The 22,591-nt window shown below is 43.8% G+C and overlaps 2 protein-coding genes across 4 annotated transcripts in view; both read left to right on the top strand.

Moving 5' to 3' along the window:
* Positions 1-13,062, top strand: part of ZC3H7A (zinc finger CCCH-type containing 7A) — a 34,621-nt gene extending 21,559 nt beyond the window's left edge. For 2 of the 3 annotated variants that reach the window (XM_057748382.1, XM_057748381.1), the window contains exons 13-23: positions 190-351; positions 1,380-1,576; positions 1,859-1,959; positions 2,624-2,805; positions 3,216-3,292; positions 4,051-4,184; positions 4,604-4,709; positions 7,273-7,381; positions 9,495-9,628; positions 11,176-11,339; positions 12,157-13,062. In XM_057748382.1, the coding sequence (XP_057604365.1) occupies positions 190-351; positions 1,380-1,576; positions 1,859-1,959; positions 2,624-2,805; positions 3,216-3,292; positions 4,051-4,184; positions 4,604-4,709; positions 7,273-7,381; positions 9,495-9,628; positions 11,176-11,339; positions 12,157-12,346 (1,556 nt within the window). In that variant the 3' untranslated portion in view covers positions 12,347-13,062. Of the gene's footprint in view, positions 1-189; positions 352-1,379; positions 1,577-1,858; positions 1,960-2,623; positions 2,806-3,215; positions 3,293-4,050; positions 4,185-4,603; positions 4,710-7,272; positions 7,382-9,494; positions 9,629-11,175; positions 11,340-12,156 lie in introns of those variants that run through there. The other variant, XR_009055416.1, reaches the window with a different exon arrangement.
* Positions 13,063-19,259: 6,197 nt separating this feature from the next.
* Positions 19,260-22,591, top strand: part of TXNDC11 (thioredoxin domain containing 11) — a 63,044-nt gene continuing 59,712 nt past the window's right edge. The window contains 1 exon segment of the mRNA XM_057748742.1: positions 19,260-19,654. Coding sequence (XP_057604725.1) covers positions 19,404-19,654 — 251 coding nt within the window. The 5' untranslated portion in view covers positions 19,260-19,403.

Below are 22,591 nucleotides of genomic sequence, written 5' to 3'. Positions count from 1 at the left end.
CAAACAGCACAAAAGGCAAAAATCACTTCTGTAGCTTGTTTACGTTTTGGGGGTTATGAAGATGGGATTTTTTTTTTAATGGAAATTTAATAATCATCATCCATCTCCTCACATCTGCTTATAAATATGCCTGTAAAATGAAATGATACTTTTTGTGCATATGAGCAATCCTTTTTACATCTTTTTCAGGCCCTAAGTTAATGGATTTCACTTACCATGCTAATATAGATCATAAATGTAAGAAAGATATTTTAATTGGTAGGATAAAGAATGTTGAAGATAAATCATGGAAAAAAATACGTCCAAGACCAACAAAAACAAATTATGAAGGACCTTATTACATATGTAAAGGTATATGCTGTACTTACTTAATTGGTGTACATTGCCTAAGTTAGAAATGATTTGCTACATTTGTTATAATGGTTACAGTATTACTGTTATTAAAAATGTTTAGATAGAATTAACAGCAAGTTCCTTGGATTGAGACATTGGTATTTCTTATATTATTTTTACCTTTGTTTTTAACTTCCTGTCTAGTGGGTGTTTTATAGTTGTTTATGGAAATAGGGATTTCCCTAGGTCTTAAAACTGTCTCAAACTTTAGGTTCTCCGACTTAGTCTAAATGGAATCAGAACACTGAACTAAGCCTTTGAAAAGTGTTGCTCTTTTATTTTATTTTATTTATTTATTTATTGCCTGAGTTGGGTCTTTGTTGCTGGCGCAGGCTTTCTCTAGTTGCAGCGAGCAGGGGCTACTCTACCTTGTGGTGCGTGGGCTTCTCATTGCAGTGGCTTCTCTTGTTGCAGAGCATGGGCTCTAGGCGTGCGGGCTTCGGTAGTTGTGGCATGTGGGCTCAATAGTTGTGGCTCCCAGCCTCTAGAGTATAGGCTCAGTACTTGTGGCACATGGGCTTAGTTGCTCTGCGGCATCTGGGATCTTCCCGGCCCAGGGCTCAAACCTGTTTCCCCTGCCTTGGCAGGCGGATTCTTAACCACTGTGCCACCAGGGAAGTTGCAGTGTTGTTCTTTTAAATTGTTTTTGAGACAACTGAGTATTTTCGTTTTTGTCAGACCACTTCACCTGAACGAGCTTTGAATGTCCTTAAATGATTTTTTAAACTTAGGTGGAATACACACGAATATCAAGGCTTTTTTTCCCCTGTCTGAAATAAAAATAATTTCGAGTCGTGGTGCTGTGTTTTTGTTTTTGTTTTAAGAGTTAATACCATTCCTGCATAGTAATATACATATCATGGTTTGAAGCTGTCCATAAATTGTTCTAAAAATTCAAATGATGCCCTAAGCATGTTTAATATTCATTGGTTTTGAAAAAACAGTGGCCCGTGTTTTAAATGTCTTTTAATTTCCTGTCTTTCTAGATGTTGCTGCCGAGGAGGAGTGTAGATATTCGGGCCACTGCACATTTGCTTATTGCCAGGAAGAGATAGATGTCTGGACGCTGGAGCGAAAGGGAGCGTTCAGCAGGGAGGCTTTCTTCGGTGGCAATGGAAAGATCAACCTTACTGTGTTCAAACTGCTCCAAGAGCATCTTGGAGAATTTATATTCCTTTGTGAGGTACTTTCTCCAAAGCTTACTTTCTGCTGTGAAATTGGTGGTAGCTTCCGACCCGCAAGCCCAGAAGTATCAAGTACTTTAGCCCTGGTCCTGCTGTATGATAAAGCATTTGCTCAGCAATGGTAGCCACTACTGTTATCTGAAAGAATACTGTTCAGACATCCTACTTACTGAGTATTAATTGGTGTAAGCATGTAATATATAGGTATGTACATCATAAGCATGGCAGAAAAGTTGTATCTCGTATTATGTTTTTATGGTAATTCTTCTTCTCTATTTCAGAAATGTTTTGATCATAAGCCTAGAATGATAAGTAAAAGAAACAAAGATAATTCTACTTCTTGTTCCCATCCGGTTACAAAGCATGAGTTTGAAGACAATAAGTATGTTGGTAGTTTCTAATTTTTATAGTGACAACATAGATTCTTTTTTTAGATCCAAATAAAACCAGAGTAGTATCCGCCCCGCATTCCCCCTCTCCTTTTTTTTTTAAAGAACTTTTATTGAGATACAGTTAACAGACAATAAACTGCATATATTTAGAGTGTACAATTTGGTATCCTAATCTCCCAGTTAATTCTCCCCTAACCCGCCCCGCATTCCCCACTTGGTGTCCGTATGTTTGTTGTCTACATCTGTGTCTCTATTTCTGCCTTGCAACCCCCCCTCTCCTTTTGTTGTTGTTTTAAAAGATGGTGACTATTTTTATTTATTTATTTTTTTTTTTAATTTTTTTTGGTGACTATTTTTAAATGGCTAATAGGTTTTGCTGAGAATTTTAAAATGAATTATTTAATTGAAATTTAATACAGGAAAGAAATACTGATTTATAGCTTCTCATGACATGGATTTAGGTATTTCATAGCTTAACATATAATTATCCTCTCCCCTCCCCAATTAATCCAACAGTTGCACACAGTGATTTAGTTTTTCTGATAAAGATTTAAAGTGTATTTTCAGCCTAGACTTTACATTTTATATGTGTATATACATTTTTTTAAAGCTATGAGAGAACAATAGTAAAATGTCACTCTGTTTTCCTCTTAGGTGCCTTGTCCACATTTTGCGAGAGACAACAGTAAAATACTCCAAAATACGCTCTTTTCATGGTCAATGTCAGCTTGATTTATGCCGACATGAGGTTCGATATGGCTGTTTAAGGGAAGACGAGTGCTTTTATGCACATAGTCTTGTAGAATTGAAAGTCTGGATATTGCAAAATGAAACAGGTAGGTTTGGGTGCGACTGAGAAATGTCTCAAGAGCAGTCAGGGTTTGTGAAACGGTATTGGAGACCCTTCTCTGTCTGCTTGATGTGACAGCACTGTTGATTTTATCCTGAGCTTTAAACCATGTAGTCACCTTGTCTTTAGAGTGGCCTGTTTTGAGTGTGGTCTCACATAAGCAATTGCTGATACAACTTCATGTATCTAGTATGGATTTGTGAGGAAGAAGGATTCCTCGGAAGGCACCATGAGCTATGTTTGTAAATATTCCATTTTGAAAGGCTGATGTGATATTCATCCTTGGGGACAGATTATGTCAAGTGAGGGTTAATTACAGAATTGAGTCTGACTGTACCTAGATTGGTGGCCTCTTATTCTGTAGAGCACCTAAAAAAGGGCTTCTGTGTTTTCCAGGTATCTCACATGATGCTATTGCCCAGGAATCTAAACGATATTGGCAAAATTTGGAAGCAAATGTACCTGGAGCTCAGGTATTTTTTTCCTGTGTACTTTCTGCGTGTGGGATCCTTTCTGGAACGGCCTGATCGATGTTAGTTGTCAGCAGATGCAGTTTACACTTACATGCAGTCCAGTTACTTTCTTAATGTTTAATTGAGTTGAGTAATTCTTAATGTGAAAAAAAATTCTGAATTTTAGTTGGTCATCATAAGAGAAAAAAAGTTAGGCATCCCGTGATACCTGCTAAGAATGGAGGATAGGGAATTCCCTGGTGGTCCAGTGGTTAGTTCTCTGAGCTTCCACTGCAGGGGGCATGGGCTCAATCCCTGGTCGGGGAACTGAGATACTGCAAGTCTAGTGGTGCAGCCAAAAAAAAGACTGTAGGATACGGTTTTCTTATTCAGCTTCATTGGCAAAACAGTTGGGGTCTTGGGCTGCGGGGATCCTTGGTGTAAGGGAGGTCGATTGTGTTTGTGGTTTTGGTTACCGCCCGGCCACACTGCTTTATCCAGCTATCCCCCTTCCCCTCCCCTGAAAAAAGTCCTGGTCATTAGCTGCAAAGATGACTTTCATACATTGAGATTTAGCATTTGTAATCTGCTTTTATCATATTCTCTTGTCTGGAGAACCGGAGATTTAGTTGTCAGATCATATATGTACAGTGGTCAAATCATCAAACCAGACAAAAACAGAAATCGTATGTTATTATGAGAAAAAACGCATGGTGATTGATTGTGTCCCCAGAAACTGGTTTTCTGTTAAATTAAAAGTAATCTTTTAATTATTTAAGGTACTTGGCAATCAAATAATGCCTGGATCCCTTAATATGAAGATAAAATTTGTATGTGCTCAGTGTCTGAGAAATGGTCAAGTCATTGAACCAGACAAAAACAGAAAATATTGTAGTGCAAAAGCAAGGCATTCGTAAGTAGTGTGTGTGTGTGTGGAAATAGTGCTTGCTTCATAATAGTCTGTTTCATGGGTGTAGAATCATACATAGAAGAAAAAAAGATTAAAACTCTGAAGAGAGCAAAGAAAAGTAGACAATTTAGGAGTAATTGCAAAGCAAAAGAGAAGAGATTTTTAGGATTTAGTAGCTAAGAATTCAACAGAATTCAATAGTGTTTTTCATGTATTTTATCATTTTCTTGTTTAGGATTCGTAGGGAGTGTTTGTTTATGAATATCAACAGGAAATGAAATGACAGAATCATAAGGCATTTCTTTTAGAAGGGTTGAGGAAACAAAAAACTCTGGTCCTTTAGGTACAAACTTTGTACCTGCCCCTTTATACTATGCCTTTGCCGGTGTGTTTTTGGTTTTTCTGAACTCCATTTTTCTTAGGTGGACCAAAGATCGTCGTGCGATGAGAGTGATGTCTATTGAACGTAAGAAGTGGATGAACATCCGTCCTCTCCCCACAAAGAAACAAATGCCTTTACAGTTTGATGTACATACGTAATTTTTAAGCCACTTTTTTTTTATTAGGCATTTCAGATCATTAGAACGTAGTAGTAATTCAGATGGAAACTGGTACCCTTTAAATAATGCTCATCGTGTTAATGAAATCTAAGTGGTCCTTTCATTTTCTTTCACCTTTTGTATGTGAGCTTCTGGGACAATTTTTAGATTGATTGGAATCATATTAATTACTTAGGAAAAGTAAGCAGACAGTGGGCTAGAGAACAGTGATGGTCATGACTTAGCTTATTTTCCAGATGAATTACTTTGGGAGCAAACGGGAGAGAATTTCATTTAAATTTGATTCCTCAACTTTGCTATAAGCCCAAGGCCTTCTGTATTATCACAAATGCTGTTGATGAGTTGTTTTTTATCATGCCTGTTTATTTCACTGAAGCAATGGATGCTCGCTAAAGGATACCCAGCGTTACAGGATTTTCTTGAAATGACCCAAAGGAAAAATGCTCCACGTTAGAGCAGCATGTTCTGCAGAAGCCCTTGGCATGAAAACACCAGACCCATGTAACGTGTGGGTAGCATTTCACTCACAAGGTGGCACATTTCAGCTCGGTCCCCCACCCCCTGTGCCTTACGTGGTCTTAAAGATGATTGTCTGGGCAAAGCCCTGGGGCTGGTCCGACTTTCCTCTTCACAAGAGAGAAGGGATTTCACTGTGCAAGGGACACTAGGAGCTCTGATGGGGGGAAACTTTCTGCCCCAATGGAGGAAATATGGAGAGAGCCTTTTGCCCAGAGAAGCAGTGCAGATGGATTGCAAAGTCCCTACGTAATCAGGCTCCCTTTCCGAATTGAGAGTTGAGGAAGCAGGTTCATTTCCCGTCACCCAACGTACCTTGCGTTTTTTAAAACTTATACAGGTTACAAGGCCAGTCTTTGAAGGAAGTGGTGTGTTTGTTTTTATCCACAGTGGTTTCAGCTTCGTAGATTTGGGTGATTTAATCCATGTGTTATGTAGGAGGTGAGGAAGGTTTATTGGAACCATTGATATATCGTGCTTCAAAAGACAGTGGAGATTATGGGCATATTCCTTAAAACTTTGCTAAAACAAAGACAACTGGGAACAATTCTAGCTCATGAGGCAGCTGCCAAGGACCTCTGATTATTTTCTCACCTTGGATGTGGTATTCTACCTTGCAATGTTACAGAAGCTTATTTCCTCTTTTTTCCTACCATGCTAGGTATTGCTAAGGGATCCTTTTTCTAAAAGAAGAAATAATACTCTGTGTATGTGTGTAGACAGTGTGGTGAGGTGGAGAGAGGATGGGCTTCAGAGTCTGCCCGAAGGGCAAGATACTCAGCCTTGGTTTGCTATCTGTAAATGGGAATAATTGCATCCTAGGGAAGATACATGAGATGGTGTTGTGTAAAAACCCAGCACAGAGCGGCCTTCTCCTTTATCTTCTCTTCTCCCTGCTTCTTATTATTGAGCTTTGAAAGAGGATGGTAAATGTCTACCTAGTAATACCTAAGTACTTATTGGGGTTCGATTGGGAAAAGAGTATAATAAAGTCCATCACAAGAATGTTTTGTTGACTACTGACTTCATGCAGAAAATGGGGGCGTGGGGGGCGGCAAGTCCCTGATGTTGGCCCAAGGGAGGAAAGAAGTAGTGTTAAGCATTGACTGCTGTTTGCTTTCTAGTGAAAGTCGTGGCTAAGCCTCTACTATTACATAAACCTGATATACAGGGCCAGCTCCTGTCGAAACATGGATGAAATAAGATAAGCCAACAATTGTACTAGGATTTATGCTTTATAAAGACACGTATGTTGATGATATTTAAGAGTGAGCTCGCAGTGACGGTGGTTTTCCTGGTTCTTAATAGTCATGGGTCTTAGGGACATCTGCATTCTGCTGATTACTGTCACTTTATTTCCCTACCAGTATTACTGTATTTACTCTGTAAAGTAAAAATGCAAATAACCAGAAGAGGTATTACTTGAATGCTGTATAACTGGATGGCCTGGTTAGTGGAGTAATTATCTTTAGACAATGCATAGCTAGTGAAAATGTGGTCGAGATTAGCTGCCAGTATTGGTGATAAGTAAATGTCCGTGATTTTTTTCTGACAGTGTTTAGTACCTTTGGGAGAGTTTGCGGTTTCTTTACTGCTTCCCAGGTGCTGACAGGGAGGCATCCTGGGTGTCAGGCAGGGGAGAGTAGGACCCGTCAGACTGAGGGGCTGGAGACTTGCCTGGCAGAGGTAAAATGTTCTGCTGTGTTAAAAGCAGCTAACTCTGAATAAATGAGTTCGTTGACACTTTCTTATAAGAAAATGCTCCATATTTCAGTTCTATACTTACTTTCTTTTGAAAATTTTCTTTTGAAAAGTTTTGAGACAGAAAGCTTAATATCATCATGTATTTGGGGATTACAGTCAATTTGAATAGAAGCAAATGAATCTCACTTTAAAATTATATTACTCAGCATTAGTATGGATAATAATATTTATTTTGCTTAAGTGTAAAAATTAGGCAGTTTTACTAAGTGTACTCTGCCTTAAAGCATATTCATATTTTATTTTTACTACAGCTGTGCAATCATATTGCTTCTGGGAAGAAATGTCAGTATGTTGGAAACTGTTCCTTTGCTCACAGTCCCGAGGAACGAGAAGTGTGGACCTACATGAAGGAAAACGGGAGTAAGTTGATGATTAACCATGGCCTTGACACCCGTGAAATCTAGCTCACCTGAAAGTCTCTTTCCTCTCTGTAAATATGCCAACTTACTGCGCACTCAGAAAGCAGTCTGCGTTCTAAACCGTTACCCCATTTTATCGGTGAAGCAGGGTCTGACCTCCGATCATGTTTGCTTAGGTTGGATTTGAATACAAATACAAATACATAGGTCAGCATCCTCTGACGTGTCATAGACATGTCCCTGATTCATGGTCTGGGGAAGTTCAGTCCTTCCATGAGCACGTAGATCAGATCATCTGCTCCTTTTGTGAACAATCACCCCGGAATTAATCAGGTTAGAATTGGCGGTTTCTTCAAGGAGCCATTACTGGTAGAACAGGTCCAGATTCAAAGGCCCAAGGAGAGAATGTTTGTCTTGGTCAAGTGTCAGGTTTATTGTGAGAGTGTCTGAGAGGAGCCTCGGACAACCTTTCACTTCTAACCAGAAAAGGTTTTGCTACCATGATTATTGCTCTTCAGTCTTGAGTAAACTGAAGGAGATTTACCGACTGCTTCAGATCTGCGATCTCTGGATTACAAGAACCAGTCCGATTGAAGCATATCACCTATCGTATTTCAACCATGTAAAAAATTCAGTGATGGGCGTGGATGGGACTCCTTCTTGCTTGGAGTGGGGACATCCAGCCAGGTCTTACTGAAGGTGTCCTTGCAAATCCAGGCTCTTGCAGTGATTCCTGCTACCACTGATCTGAAGAAAGAAGACTTTCTTAGTTTATTTCTAATCTTAGCCTGATGGTATGTTGTTAGAAACACTTGGGCAGACAGTAAAGCTGAGTTTTGACCAGATCCTCATTACCAGATTTTTTTTTGGCACACGGGCTTAGTTGCTCCGTGGCATGTGGGATCTTCCTGGAGCTGGGATCGAACCCGTGACCTCTGCATTGGCAGGCGGATTCTTAACCACTGCGCCACCTAGGAAGCCCTCATTACCGGATTTTTAAAAGAAAGATCAGTGGCTCTCAGGATTAATTTTGCCACACACCCCCCTCTCCCCTTGGGAACACTTGGTAATGTCTGGACATCTTTATTGTCATGACTTGTGGGGCTGTGCTACTGGCAGCTAGTGAGTAGAGAGATGTTAAATATCCTACATGCACAAGATTACTTCCAACAGCAAAGAATTATCCGGTGCAGAATGTTGGTGGTGCTGAGGTTGAAAAACCGTGGTTTATCGCTTGACGGTAATGCTGGGTACACTTGTTCTTACTGTAGGAAGCAGCTTGCAGCCACTGCCCAGGACCCGGTCACAATTGTGTTGTTGTAAATTGCACCCCAGCATGTCGGTCCTCTGGGACTGTGGCTTGACTGACAGGCTCTCATCAAGGTCAGAATCTCAGTCCCTATAGTAGGTTTCTCACATTTTTCAATAAACCGTGAGGAACACATCAGCTCTAGGTCCCCCAGGCCATGTAAGTAGCCTGGTGTTACAGCAGCAGCAGTAACGAGAGTTTCATGTGACACATCATGAAGCCAGGCCAAGGCTTTCCTTTTCAGCAATGCCCTTGGATGGTTTCTGAATTTTGAACACCCCTATAGTGTGCTGCAAATGCAGGGAGGAGTTAACACTAACGTCTGTGGTCTAACAGTCCTGAATTTGGTTCTTACCCCTGAGAGTTTGGAAATGGACCATTTCTCTGTGTCTCATACGATCAGTCTCCATTCAGTCTCCTCTCGATTTTCCTTTTTTTAAAAAAAAATTTTATTTATTTATTTTTGGCTGCATTGGGTCTTTGTTGCTGTGTGAAGTCTTCCTCTAGTTGCTGCTAGTGGTGGCTTCTCTTGTTGTGGAGCACGAGCTGTAGGCACGCAGTCTTCAGTAGTGGCTCGTGGGCTTAGTTGCTCCGTGGCATGTGGGATCTTCCCAGACCAGGGTCAAACCTGTGTCCCCTGCGTTGGCAGGCAGATTCTTAACCACTGTGCCACAAGGGAAGTTCCAGCCTTCTTGATTTTCTTTTGAAAATTATGCTGACTGATACAAAAAGAGTGCATGTTCTTGTATGTATTTAAATGGAGTATATAAATATTTGCTGCTGAAAGGAGTTCATTTTTCTTTAGTACAAGATATGGAGCAGTTTTATGAACTCTGGCTAAAGAGCCAAAAAAATGAAAAAAGCGATGATGTAGCCAGTCAGTCAAACAAGGAAAATGGAAAACAAATTCACATGCCGACAGATTACGCGGAAGTTACTGTAAGTACCTCAGGGTAGTTCCCCTCACCATTGCTTCCAGGCCTTTCTTTTCTTTCCCACCTTCTCCAAAACCTGGTTCTTTCACGGCCGGTCTGCCCGCCACCCCCATCTTCATCTTCTCTGCGCTGGCTCCCTGCTGTCAGTTGAAATCTCTTCATCCTAAAAACACCTTTCCTGGAGCCTTTTTCCAACTCTGGAGCCAGAAAATTGTGAGTCTGAGTCCTGCATCGTCTCCTTATAGCCTGTGACCCTGGGTAGGTTACTGAACGTCTCTGCAGGGGGTGCCTGTGATGGAGCTGTGAAGTGCAATGAGCCTGCAGGTTTATCCCAGTGCTGGGCCATGGAAGGTGCTCAGGAGATGTGGCCTCCCCACCGCCCGGTGCTCTTGTTCTCTCCTCAGCCTCCTGCAGTCTGGCCTTTGCCTCTGGGTTCTGTGGAGACATTAAGTCACCCGTGGTCTTTCACTGTTTTGGCTCTGTTTTAAATTTTTCAGACAAAGGGATAATATAATGACTGTCTTGAGCCCACCATCCCAAGTGAACTGATGCTAACAGCTTGTCGTGTTGGCTTCTGTAACGTAAATAAAATGTCACCGAGAAGGTTGGAACCCCAGCTGTCCCCCTTCCCAGAGGGACCAGATCCAGTGTGTGTTTTTCCAAGCCATGTTTACATATCTTGGACTGTTTATTCCTAATCTGTAGTTCCGGCTGGCAGGTTTTTTAAAACTGACACAGGCATGTGCGTGACTCTGCTCCTTGTTTCTGGTTTTGTTTCGTGGCCCCTCTCCGTATCGAGTCAGTCAGATCCAGGTCACGGACATGTCTCTGTGCACGATACGCCCTGTGAACTCTGCCCTCTCTGCCAAGGCTCAGCGCTAGTCCCCCCCCCCACCTTTTCGCAAGCACTGCCAGGGTTTCCCAGCTTGCCCTGTCTCTCTGGACCTGTTCTTCTCCAGGGTTGCAGGGCATTTGGGAAATACTACTCTGTGTCTGTGGTGGCACAGGGTTGCTAGTATGTGGGTCTCTGCCTCTGGGGCGGCGCCTTCCCAGCACGTGTACTTCCCTGGCCTCCGGCACAAGTCCTGGACGTCATAGGGGCTCAGCTCCTGTGCACGAGTGGAGTGGCTGCTCGTCCTTCTGCAGTGGGCAAGCCCCAGGCTTTCACATCCGCTCTGCTTTTCCTCATGATATGAATCCTCCCTGGAGTCCTGGTTTGAACCTGACCCTTGTCCTCCTGACAGACACCCTTGTTTGCACACCAGCTCCTTGCTGGAGACGGCTGGACCCCTGGCCCAGTCCATGGCCCCAGTTCTCTGCCTCCTGTGTGCTGGCACGCCTTCCGTGGAGGGGGCTTCTCCTTGGTCCTGCTCTTGACTTTGAGTTTTATGTTCTCGCCCAGCCTCCCCCCACTGCACGGACTCCCTGAGAATAGAGTCTGGGTCTTAGGTGCAGTCGTCTCTAGTCGTTCTGGTGCCTGAACTCGTGTGACCTGTTAGGGCCACACAGCCAGCCACCACTGACGGGACGCGTGTCTTCCATGCGCTCTAGGTGGACTTCCACTGCTGGATGTGTGGGAAGAACTGTAACAGCGAGAAGCAGTGGCAGGGCCACATCTCCTCTGAGAAGCACAAAGAGAAGGTTTTCCACACCGAAGATGACCAGTACTGCTGGCAGCACCGCTTTCCAACAGGATATTTTAGTATTTGTGATAGGTACGTGGGGCTCTTCAGTTTTCCACATGCAAACTGCTGACCTGCAAACCTGAATTTCACGGTTGTTATGCGAGTAGACAGAGTATTTGGGTGATGACGTCTTTAATCCTGGATGCTTGGATTTGGGCTTAAAGTTTTCATTGCTCCTTGAACATTTCCTTCACTCTTCTGTGTTGCATGAAAAGATTCACTAGTCTGCTGGTACTGGCATGAAACGTCCTAAGATAACCAAATAGGGAAGTAAGTTCATTCAGTCTTGCCCAAACGGTCTCTGAGCTGGTAGTGGTGATTCTCTGACCCTTCACAGCAGTCTTTCTCGTAGTAGGTGTTCATCAGTCTTGAAACTGCTTTTGAATTATATTTCAAGTGTAAATCTGGAACTTTCTCAGGTCAAAGGAAAATATTAGTATCACTCCTTTAAGTTTACTTAGAAAAAATTTCAATGAAAAGCTAGATAATTTTGAATTGCTCCTCATTTTGTTGGTGCTATTTCTATTTGATTTCCAAGTTTAGATCCACATGACACAGAATTATTGAAGATATTTTTTACTTCCTGCCCCTTCTGATTTCTTTCCACTGCATCAGGAAGGAGTAGAGTCTTTCTTCCCCCAGTGATGAGTATTTTTCATTAAATATTGCATTTAAATAAAGTACCAATTTCTCTATTGTAGCTGTCAAGGCAATAAAATATTCATTTTTCTAGGATTAAGAATTTGAGCTAAAAGTTTAATGCAAACCACAAAGATAGTGAAGAACACATTTTAAAGAGTTTTATAAACAACCGGTGGAGGCTTACCAAGCTGACTTGTCCTAACAGGTATATGAATGGTACCTGCACGGAAGGAAGCAGCTGTAAATTTGCACACGGCAACGCTGAACTTCACGAATGGGAAGAGAGGAGAGATGCCCTAAAGATGAAGCTCAACAAAGCACGAAAAGATCACTTAATTGCCCCCAATGATAATGACTTTGGAAAATATAGTTTTTTGTTTAAAGATTTAAACTAATATGCTGGCTTTTACGTATGTTACTTAATCAGAGCATTGACCAGAAAAGTTGAAAGTGTTGTAAGGCACGTAGCAGAGGAGCTGCAGACTTTCTGCTTGTATTGGCGTCTCTCGTCCCTCCTGAGCAGCAACCCACAGTAGGTAGGAAAACGGGCTGTTTGACGGGTCTGGCCAGGCTCTCACGGCATCAAATGGCCAAGCGATCGCTAACGGTCGCCATCTGTCGAACAGACTTTTGGATGAATTGTGTTGGGGAAGAGGATAAGGTTATGTTGAGGACGACTCCTTGAGTGGGTCCTTCAAATAAGAACCACAATGGTGAGAGAGAAACACTGTACTAGGATCAAAACACATGATGGATGAAATTCTTCACACGTTTTAAGAGGAACGAATTTGTCTAATATAATAAAGTTTGCTACTTATCTGTATGTAGGTTGCTAAAAAGGATTTTCTTAACTCAGATTTTAAGCCAAATAACCATTTAACACTAGTATATGTTAAATGGGGTATTTTTCTGTATTTGTATGTTTCACTATAATAAGGGAACTGAGGATAATGTGCATTGAGAATATTTTGAAAAATAATCAGCTGACTCAAATTTTATTTCTTGGTCTTTTGCTGTTTAAATGATGATTTTGAAAGATTAAACTTGTACTGTTGGTATTGTGTAGTGTATGGACCAATATTGCCTGTAATAAAGATTTTATATATAGATGCCTTTCATGTTTTGGTGTGGTCCCTGCCAATTCCTCAAAGAATTGTTAAAACTGGGTACTAAAATCACAAGGTTAGATTTTTTTTCTTTTGGCTGCACCACTCGGCTTGTGGGATCCCAGTTCCCCTACCAGCGTTCGAACCTGGGCCCTCAGCAGTGAAAGTGCAGACTCCTAACCACTGGACCACCAGGGAACTCCCTAGATTTTTTTTAAACATTCTTATTTAAGCAATTAATGACAAGAAGGCAAATTAGAGGGACATGACAGAAACTTTCACTCTGTCCCGCTCTCTTCTGATTCGGGTTGCTAAGAGGCTTCTCTTATTGATCGACATGCTAACCCCTCTGGGGGCTCCTCTGTGAGTGAAAACTCAGATGAACGCCCAGCAAGGGGACACACGGTCAGCTAAGACGTGGGCCGTGGGATCCCACAGAGACAACTGTCCAGCACGATACCCTCGATAGGGCCGTTTTGGTTGTTGAAAGACCACTGAAGGCATGGTCAGCACAGCCTGGCAGAGACAAGGAAAGGGCTGAGCTGTCCTGAGACCCAGGCCTGCTCTGGGTGTGGCGAACTAGGGAGAAGAGTCATCATCGGGGTGTGGGGGGCCACCACCTCATGAGATCACTGCCAGTACAGAGCCCCTGTTGGGGGTGAGAGTCAGATGGAATGGCTGATGGACTCGAAATTCTCGTCCTCATGACAACCTTGAGTCAGTGGGGTTTGGGGCAATCATAAAAAGGTCTTTGTTCAGCGTGAGTCCAGCCTGGGTAGGGGTGGGGGTGGGGGGGGCATGACTGCAAGTAGAGAGATGAGAGAGAAGGGACGCCTTTGGCAGAACCAGAGGCTTCAGAGCAACAGGCAAGCCCGGGGACTCCTTGAAGACAGCAGGAGGCTGGTTTCCCTCCATGTGCGGGAGGCATTTGGAACCAGTTTTATTTGGCAGGTGCACTAGGAGTGCCTCTTATTTGCCAAATAAGTAATCTGTTCTGGGGGACGTTTTCTGCAGAACAGACTGGCGGTGTTATCATCCTGCTAGGTCTCGCTAGTCTGATGGCCTTCATGACGTTTTTCTTCTCTGTCCTTCCAAACTCCTTTCATCCTTTTTTTCCCAGGGAGAATAGATGTTAAAAAGCTGTCTCTGGTGCTCTCTTTCAGCTTGCAGTTTAAAAAGTTGGTTGTCTTGGGACTTCCCTGGTGGTCCAGTGGTTAAGATTCTGCCTTCCAATACAGAGGGTGAGGGTTTGATTCCCCTTCAGGGAGCTAAGATCCCACATGCCTCACAGCCAAAAAACTAAAACAAAATAGAAGCAATATTGTAACACAGTCAATAAAGACTTTAAAAATGGTCCGTTTCCTGCACCCCCCCAATCTTAAAAAAAAAGTTGGTTGTCTTAAGCTCTGGAATCTAGGCTAGAAACTTAAAGTCTGACTGGTCAAGATGAGAATTTTTTGGTTTTTCACGCCCCCCCCCCCCCCCCCCCTCAGATTTTCTGTGTCTCGGCTTTCTTTCAGTTCTCTGTGCTCTGAGCTATCCTTTCAGTAAATTCCACTTTTGCCTGAATCATCCAGTTTCTTGCCCTGGTTTCAGCCAAGAACCACCCTGGCCACAGCCTTGGTCTCAGCATCAGGAAGCCAGTGCTAATTATTCCACGGTGAAGCCACACCCTCCATCCTAGAAGCAAAGAACAAGGCATGAGGGGGGGAACGGGAAAAGAAAAAAAAAGTATGAAGGAGCAAAACTCCAATATTAACAGCAGAGGAAACTAATAATTGGTGTGTCTACTTGGACATGTTTATCTCCGTTATCTCCTCCAGGATGGATTTCTTTCAACATTTAACAAACTGAGATACGATTTTTATAACAAAAGTTTTACCATTTTAAAGTACAAATCCACGGTTTTAATAGATTGCAAATGTTGTGCTACAATCACCGCAATGAATTTTAGAGTATTTCATTACCTAAAACCAAACCAAACCTATACCCCAGTCTATCCACTCCCCCTACTTTTCAAGCTATAGGCAACTGCTCAACTGCTTTCTGTCTGTGTGGATTTGCCTGTGCTAGACATTTCATGTAAGTGGAATCATAGAATATGTGGCCTTTTGTGACTGGCTTCTGTCACTGAGCATAACGTCTTCACGCTTCATCCACACTGTAGCAGGTATTGGTACTTCAGTCCTTTTAACTGCTGAATGATACTCCATTTTACAGATCTACCACATTTTGTTTATTCATTCCTCTGTTGATGGGCATTTGTTTCCTTTTGACTTTTTTTTTTTGATGTGGACCATTTTTAAAGTCTTTATTGAGTTTGTTACAATATTGCTTCTGTTTTTATGTTTTGGTTTCTTTGGCCACAAGGTATGTGGAATCTTAGCTCCCTGACCAGGGATCGAACCCACAGCCCCTGTGTTGGAAGGTGACGTCTTAACCACTGGACCACCAGGGAAGTCCCCTCTTTGGCTCTTGTGAAAGGGAACATTCACGTGTAAGTTGTGTTGGCTGCAACAAGCCGGCCCCATCAGTCCTGGAGAGGTGTGTGGGAGGTGGCAGGTGGACCCTTACTCTGCCCCGTCCTCCCACCTGTGTTGGATGTGCCCTGGGCAGGCAGGCTGGTGGTGGAAGGGCTAACCCCTCTCCATCACCCTCGACCTTCTCGGGCCTGCTCTTTGAGGACTGTTTGCCTTGCCACTGAGTTCTAGGGACCCGCATCAATTGGGAAACTGAAGGACAGTATGTTCCCTGGGCAGTTAGTGCAGGTTCAAACACTCCTTAGTTGACCTAAAGAGATTAGAATACTGGTTTCCTGTGAGTAGTTGTTGCAAGGGATGAATGCCAATTTCTGGAAAGGCAGCATTGGGATCTTGATACAAAGTCTCCAAGAAACAGCCTTGTTGTCCAGACTTACCCAGGGTCAGGGTCTGGGCTCCTTCCTAGCTTTAAAAAAAACAAGCAAAAGATGTTTTTTATATATATATATATATATATATATATATATATATATATATATATATATATATACACGTGTGTGTATATATATACAAATACAACATATACAACATACAATGTAATATTAACCATAAAAAAAGATGAAATATTGCCATTTGCAGCAACATGGATGGACCACAGATTATTATGCGTAGTGAAATAAGTCAGAGAAAGATAGATAATATAGGATATCCATTATATGTGGAATCTAAAAAAATAATATATGTACAAAACAGAAACAGACTCACAGACATAGAAAACAAACTTATGGTTACCAAAGGGGAGAGGGAGAGAGGGACAAATTAGGAGTCTGGGATCAACAGATACAAGTTACTATACATAAAAGAGATAAGCAACAAGGATTTACTATGCTTTGTATATAGCACAGAGAATTACCCAATATCTTTTTTTTTTTTTTAATATTTATTTATTTTGGCTGTGCTGGGTCTTAGTTGCAGCATGCAAACTCTTAGTTGTGGTATGCGTGCAGGATCTAGTTCCCCAACCAGGGATTGAACCCTGGCCCCCGGCATTGGGAGTGCAGAGTCTTAGCCACTGGACGACCAGGGAAGTCCCGAATTACCCAATTTCTTGTAATAACCCATAATGGAATATAAGCTGCAAGAAAAACTGCATCACTGTGCTGTATACCTAAAACTAACACAATACTGTAAATCAACTATACTTCATTTTTTTAAAAATTTAGTTGAAACTACAGGATGTAAAATACGGGTTTCCTTGTGTAAGAAGTACTGACAGAATACCAAACTAAAGACTCAGATTTAAGGAAACTGGTGAAAGGACAAATTAGAATAAAATACTTGAAGCAAGTGCTATCATTGCTTTCTGAGCCACCACAGTAACTCACTTTTTAAAATAACCAAATTTAGCTTAGAAACAATAGTAATGAAACAGTTAAAAAGAATTATAAAATTTTGGGCAGGGGAAAAATGATTATTTGCACACACAAAAAGAAAGAGCTCTGATTTAAAAAATTAACAAGCATTATTTCTCCCTGATTCTAAGAAAGAATTAATACCTGGGAGAAATATATGTAATCGTCTCGCTACCCCCTACTCAAATGCCACCACCTTGATCATGGTATAAAAAGTGGCCATGAGAGCTCAGCTATTGGTTGATGTGGACTAGTTAGGGCTGACCTAGCCTTGAAGACCAGTGCAGCCTGACCCAGATGGCCTGGTCTAATCTAAAATGAATTTCTTATTGTTTCAGGAGAACATCTGGGGCCAGTCTGGGGCCAGAACAGCAGCCAGATGACTACAGAGAGAAAAGGAAACATCCTTTTATTGATTCAGGGTGGTTTCCAGGCCTGTAAGACACCGGCCCTGCATTGCCATAAGATATTGTGGGTCTCATGAGATAACCCACAGGCAGCAAAATTTCTTTGAACTTTATAAAGACCTGTGCAAACGACAGGTGTCTCATGGAAGAGTAGGGTGGATTCTGACCTAGCAACCTGCAGTGAATGAGTACCAGTGACGTTGGACCATATTTGTTTTTGTTAGTAATATACCATGTAACTCTAATCTAGACAGAAATCAAGAGAACTAGAAATGGTAAAAAAGGTTAATATTGTTTTAAAAACAAACACATTTTTTCTCTTCTAGCTGCTTCCAACAAGACTGTATAAAACAATAATATAAAACTGTATTATTGGGTTTGTAGTAGATTAAAAAAAGAGTAATAATAGCATAAAAAGAGAGGAGAAAACGAAGCTGTATTGGAGCAGTTTCTGTATCTTATCGGAATTAAGTTAGTATAAATCTGCAGTAGATTCGGAAAAAATGTATATTGTAATCCCTACAGCAACCGCTAAGAATATAAACTAAAAAAAAGTTTGAAATCATTAAAGGAATAGTGTTTTAGAAAAGATCCACTTCATACAAAAGAAGGAAGAACAAAACAGACTAGGTATAGAAACCAAAGAGCAAAATGGCAGGTGACTATGAGCGACCATGTTTGACCTCTGTGGTTAACACGGAACGCTCTGGGTCACCTACCAAGGTGACCGTTACGTTGCGCAGTTTACATCCCTGGAAACTGCACCAGGGTCATGCGACTGGCTTGCGGCACAAGTGGGATCTCATGTTCTGTTTTTCTGCGTTTTTTTTGCGTGGCATCATACTACCTTAGTTCTCTCCGAGTTTTATCCGTCTGGTGTGTAGTTATTAACGGCGTAAGTCTAGTCTAGATCTGCGGCCCCAGCAGTTGGGTGATTACAGACATTCTCTCCGCTCCAGGTACACTTGTCCCAGGGAAACAATCCTTTCCTGTCACTCTCAAATCACATTTCATCCTCCCCCAACTTGTTTTTAATCAAAAAAATTATTTAGAAAGGACCTAACATTTAGAGTCAGAGAGGATTTAGAGTCCGTAAGTGCGAGCAGCTTGTTAACCAAATTGCCTATGAGTCTGAATTCCTCGCCTGCTAGCTTTGCGGCCACGGTCACGGGGCTTTTCCAAGCCTCTGTTTTCCCATCTATGAAGTGAGTACAGGCTGTACAGACCCTCCTCCCAGGGCTGCGGTGTAGGCACATGGTGCTCGGGCGCACAGCACGTCACTGGTGCAGGAAATGGACACCAGGAGACAACGGTCACTAAGATTTATTAAGTACTCACTATGGGCCCGGCAATTTCCATTCATGACCTCATTTAATCCTCAAAGCAGCTCTGTGAGAGCGCTACTGATATCACCCCCATTTTACAGATGTGTAAACCGAGGCTGTGACCGCTCCCACCTCACTCCAGGATCCGTGGGCACTTCTCGCCTCTGTACGTGTTTTCCTTTCCTTAAGCGGGGACAGTAAATGGCAATTAAGTTCCTCTGGGGACGGCAGTGACATTAGCAGACTGCTGTCACCATCACGGCTCTTCGAACTCACGGAGCCAAGCGGGGACGGCCAGGAGCTCCCAGCTGCTTAGGTCCGAGCTGGGCGGATCCCAGGGTAGGAGTGGCTCCAGCGCCTGCGCAGACTCAGTGGACGCGGTACCCGGGCGAGCACGTGGCGACGGCGGCGTCCGCGCAGACTCCAGGGACGGGGGCGGGGCCTGTGGGGAAGCGCCTGCGGGGAGCGGGTCCGCGCAGACTCCGTGAGCAAGCGGGCGTGGCCCACCAGGGGCGGGGCTGCCAGGCGGTGTCCGCGCAGCCTCTGCGGGTGGGGGCGGAGCCACCTGCGCGGGGGCGGGCGCCGCGGAGGCGGCAGGCTGACGTGGACCGTTCGGGTTTGCGGGCTCGGCGAGCTGCGGGATTTGGGGGGCGAAGGGCCGGGCCGGGCCTTCGGGCCCTTGGCGGCGGCGGCGGTATAAAGCCGGCGACGGGGAGCATGTAATGTCGGAATGCGGAGGCCGCGGCGGCGGCGGCGGCAGCAGCGGCAGCGACGACGTCGAGGACGAGGGTGGCGGTGGCGGCGGCCCCGCGGGCTCCGGCTCGCTCAGCCCGGCCCCGGCCGCGTCCTCGGAGGGCCGGCTTCGCCGCGGGCTGCGCGGCGCCTCCCTCATGGCGCGCCGGCGGCCCGAGCTGCTCTGCGGAGCCGTGGCGCTCGGCTGCGCGCTCCTCCTCGCCCTCAAGTTCACCTGCAGGTGAGGCTGCCCGGCGGCCCGGGCCCGGCGCCCGCTCGGTCCGGCGGGCGGCGCGTGGCCGGCTTGCGGCCTCCGGGGAAGTCGGGCCTGACTTTGCCTGGAGCGGTGGACTTGATCCTCCTCCAGCACGCGGCCGTGCCCGCCGCTTTCCCTCCCCGGCCGGCCAGCCATAAGGCGAGGTTTGGGGTGCTGCCCGGCTCCCCTTCCTCCCGTTTTAACACCGAGGAAGGTGGGCCAAGTCCTGAGCTGATCGTCACCTGTTGAGGTTTCTTGCGGGTGCACCTGTCGCCTCTGCCCTCATTTATTTCCTCTGTGCCTCGGGTAGGCGTAGACGACCATTAGCGACCCAGACGCTGAGGATTCGTGCATTCATCGACCTAATCATTATTTATCCGCACCTACTACGTGCGGAGCGCTCAGCCAGGTGAGCAATGAAGAGGAAAGTCCGTGTTCTCCATTCCAGGGGGGTGTTACAGGCAGTAAACTAGCACACTTAATATAATTTTAAAGGGCTTCAGTAAGTGCTGTGCAGGGCATAGAAGCGATGAGGGTGGAGCAGAAAGGCTTTCCTAAGGGAGCTACATAGGAAAATCACTCCAGAAGGGGAAGGGGCCAGGGTAGAGGAAACAGCAAGTGCAGAGGTCCTGAGGCTGGATAATGCTGGTGTCTTTCCTTCCTGGAACTGGAAGGAAGGCCTGAGTAGGTTGGAGAATAGTGAGTGGGGATAAATGAAAGTTAATGTGTCTCACTTTGGTAAGTACACCGATAGAAAATTTACTTTGAGTTTCAGGAGTACTTTTGGCCTCCCACGTCCACAGTGTATCTCTTGGGTCTCCAGGTTTTATGAATCTGTGGTGCCAGTGACTGGCATACTGGCCACGAGGAAGATTTCAGCTTGGAACATTTTTGTTGAGTCTGTTAAGGACAGTGCGTGGCCCTTGTTGTCAAAGAGATGTCAGAGGATTGGGGATTTTAGTGGAAAGAACAACTTATAATAACTATCATTGAGCATATGCCATGTGCGGGGTGCTATACTACCAGCAGGGTTTCTCAGCCTTGGTACTGTTGATGCTTTCGGTCAGCTAATTCTTGTTGTGGGAGGCTGTCCTGTACATTGTGGGATGTTTAGCAGCATCCCTGGGCTCTACCTACTTCATGCCAGTACCCTTCCTGCTGCCTGCTCCTACCCCCCACCCCATTGTGACAACCAAAATTGTCTCCAGACAGTACCAGATGTCCCCTGGGGAACAGAATCGCCTGTTTGAGAACTACAGATTACATGAATGCATTTATTCCTTTAACACGTGATCTGAGAGCGTATTATGGATCACTGAAGTCTCAATCCCCAGTAAAATCTGGATATATACCCTCTTACCCAGTTTACACACAAAGGAGTGGAGCTTTGGTCATGTTGCAAAACTTGCCCCAGATCACATCCACCTAATAAGTGGCAGAGCTGGATGGAACCTGTTTGTTGTCAGGAACTAGGCTCTTAGCCTTGTTCTTTATCATGTCCTGCACAAGGAAATTAGACAAAGTATTTTACAAGGTAGAGTATTGCAAGGTGGTATTTGGGTTCAAATTAGGAAGAAAGGTTTTCTTTCCTCCAAGGGTGGGGAGCTTACTTGGATCACTTTGTCCATCTATAGTAATAACTCATAGTGTTTGCGCTGGGAGAACAGGGCTTAATAGATATGAAGGTCCTTTGAGATTTCAAGAAGAAGGAAGAGTGTAAATCCAGGTACTAGAGCAGACTGAGCAAGATCCCCACCTGCTTCAGGGAAGGAGGTTGAGCCAGTGAACAGACTGCTTGCCTGTCGGGCTTCTTTCTGTGCACTGACAAATTTGACAGTGTTTTAATAGACTCTGATTGATTTTTTTTTAAGAGTCTCCTTTGATTGAATGGTGTCATGATACTACTTTATCGCTCTACAACTGACTAACATTTCTGCCACTCTTTTCCTATTTTACTTTTTTAAAAAAAATAAATTTATTTATTGATTTATTGGCTGTGTTGGGTCTTTGTTGCTACACATGGGCTTTGTCTAGTTGTGATCGGGGGCTACTCTTCCTTGTGGTGCAAGGGCTCCTCATTGCTGTGGCTTCTCTTGTTGCGGAGAACAGGCTCTAGGCGCGTGGGCTTCAGTAGTTGTGGCACATAGGCTCAGTAGTTGTGGCTCGCAGGCTAAGTTACTGCGCAGCATATGGGATCTTCCTGGAGCAGGGATCGAACCCGTGTCCCCTCCATTGGCAGGCAGATTTTTAACCACTGCACCATCTAGGAAGTCCCTCATATTTTACTTTTAAGATCTTAGTGTTAATGAGGACAGAGGCTTAAAGGACAGTAGAATTTTTTTTTTTAATTTAATCTTTATTAATAGCTCCAGGCCTGAAATAAGTGACACCCCTCTTCAGTGTCTTGTTGCTTAGCTTAGTTCAAATCAGATAGTATTAAGAAAAGGTAGACTTGGGGGTTGATACACTATGAATAATTGTGCATTTCTGGGCATTTAATCTGTATCCTACCTGCCTTTCTATGCATTGGAATCTCCATGACTTCAGCCTCACTTTCCTTATACCCTAATTTGTGGGTGTGTTTTTGTCGGGAAAAAATTGTGAGTGTGTGTTTGTGTATCTGTCTCTATGATCTCTATTTGTATATATATTCATTTTGCTTTATTTCATTTTGTAACCTCAAAGCCGCTTCACATCCTCTTTGGAAGGAGGTGTAGAGTATGATTCTCATAAAAAAAATTGGGAGTTGCAACAGGCCTTCCTTGTTTGCAACCAACTCTTGAGTTTTTGGTGCCTGAGAGACTTCAAAGCTGCAGGAAATCTTTGATCTAGGTATAGTTTCTCAAAAATGATAGCAGATTTAGGAGTTAAGTGGAAACGCGTGAGTATTTCTTTTGGGGCAGAGGCCCACGTTTCTCTGCC

The sequence above is a fragment of the Hippopotamus amphibius genome, chromosome 9, assembly GCF_030028045.1.
Source record: "Hippopotamus amphibius kiboko isolate mHipAmp2 chromosome 9, mHipAmp2.hap2, whole genome shotgun sequence".
Lineage (NCBI taxonomy): Eukaryota > Metazoa > Chordata > Mammalia > Artiodactyla > Hippopotamidae > Hippopotamus > Hippopotamus amphibius.
The sequence above is the reverse complement of the archived record's forward strand: the minus strand, read 5'-3'. Positions and strand labels throughout refer to the sequence as shown.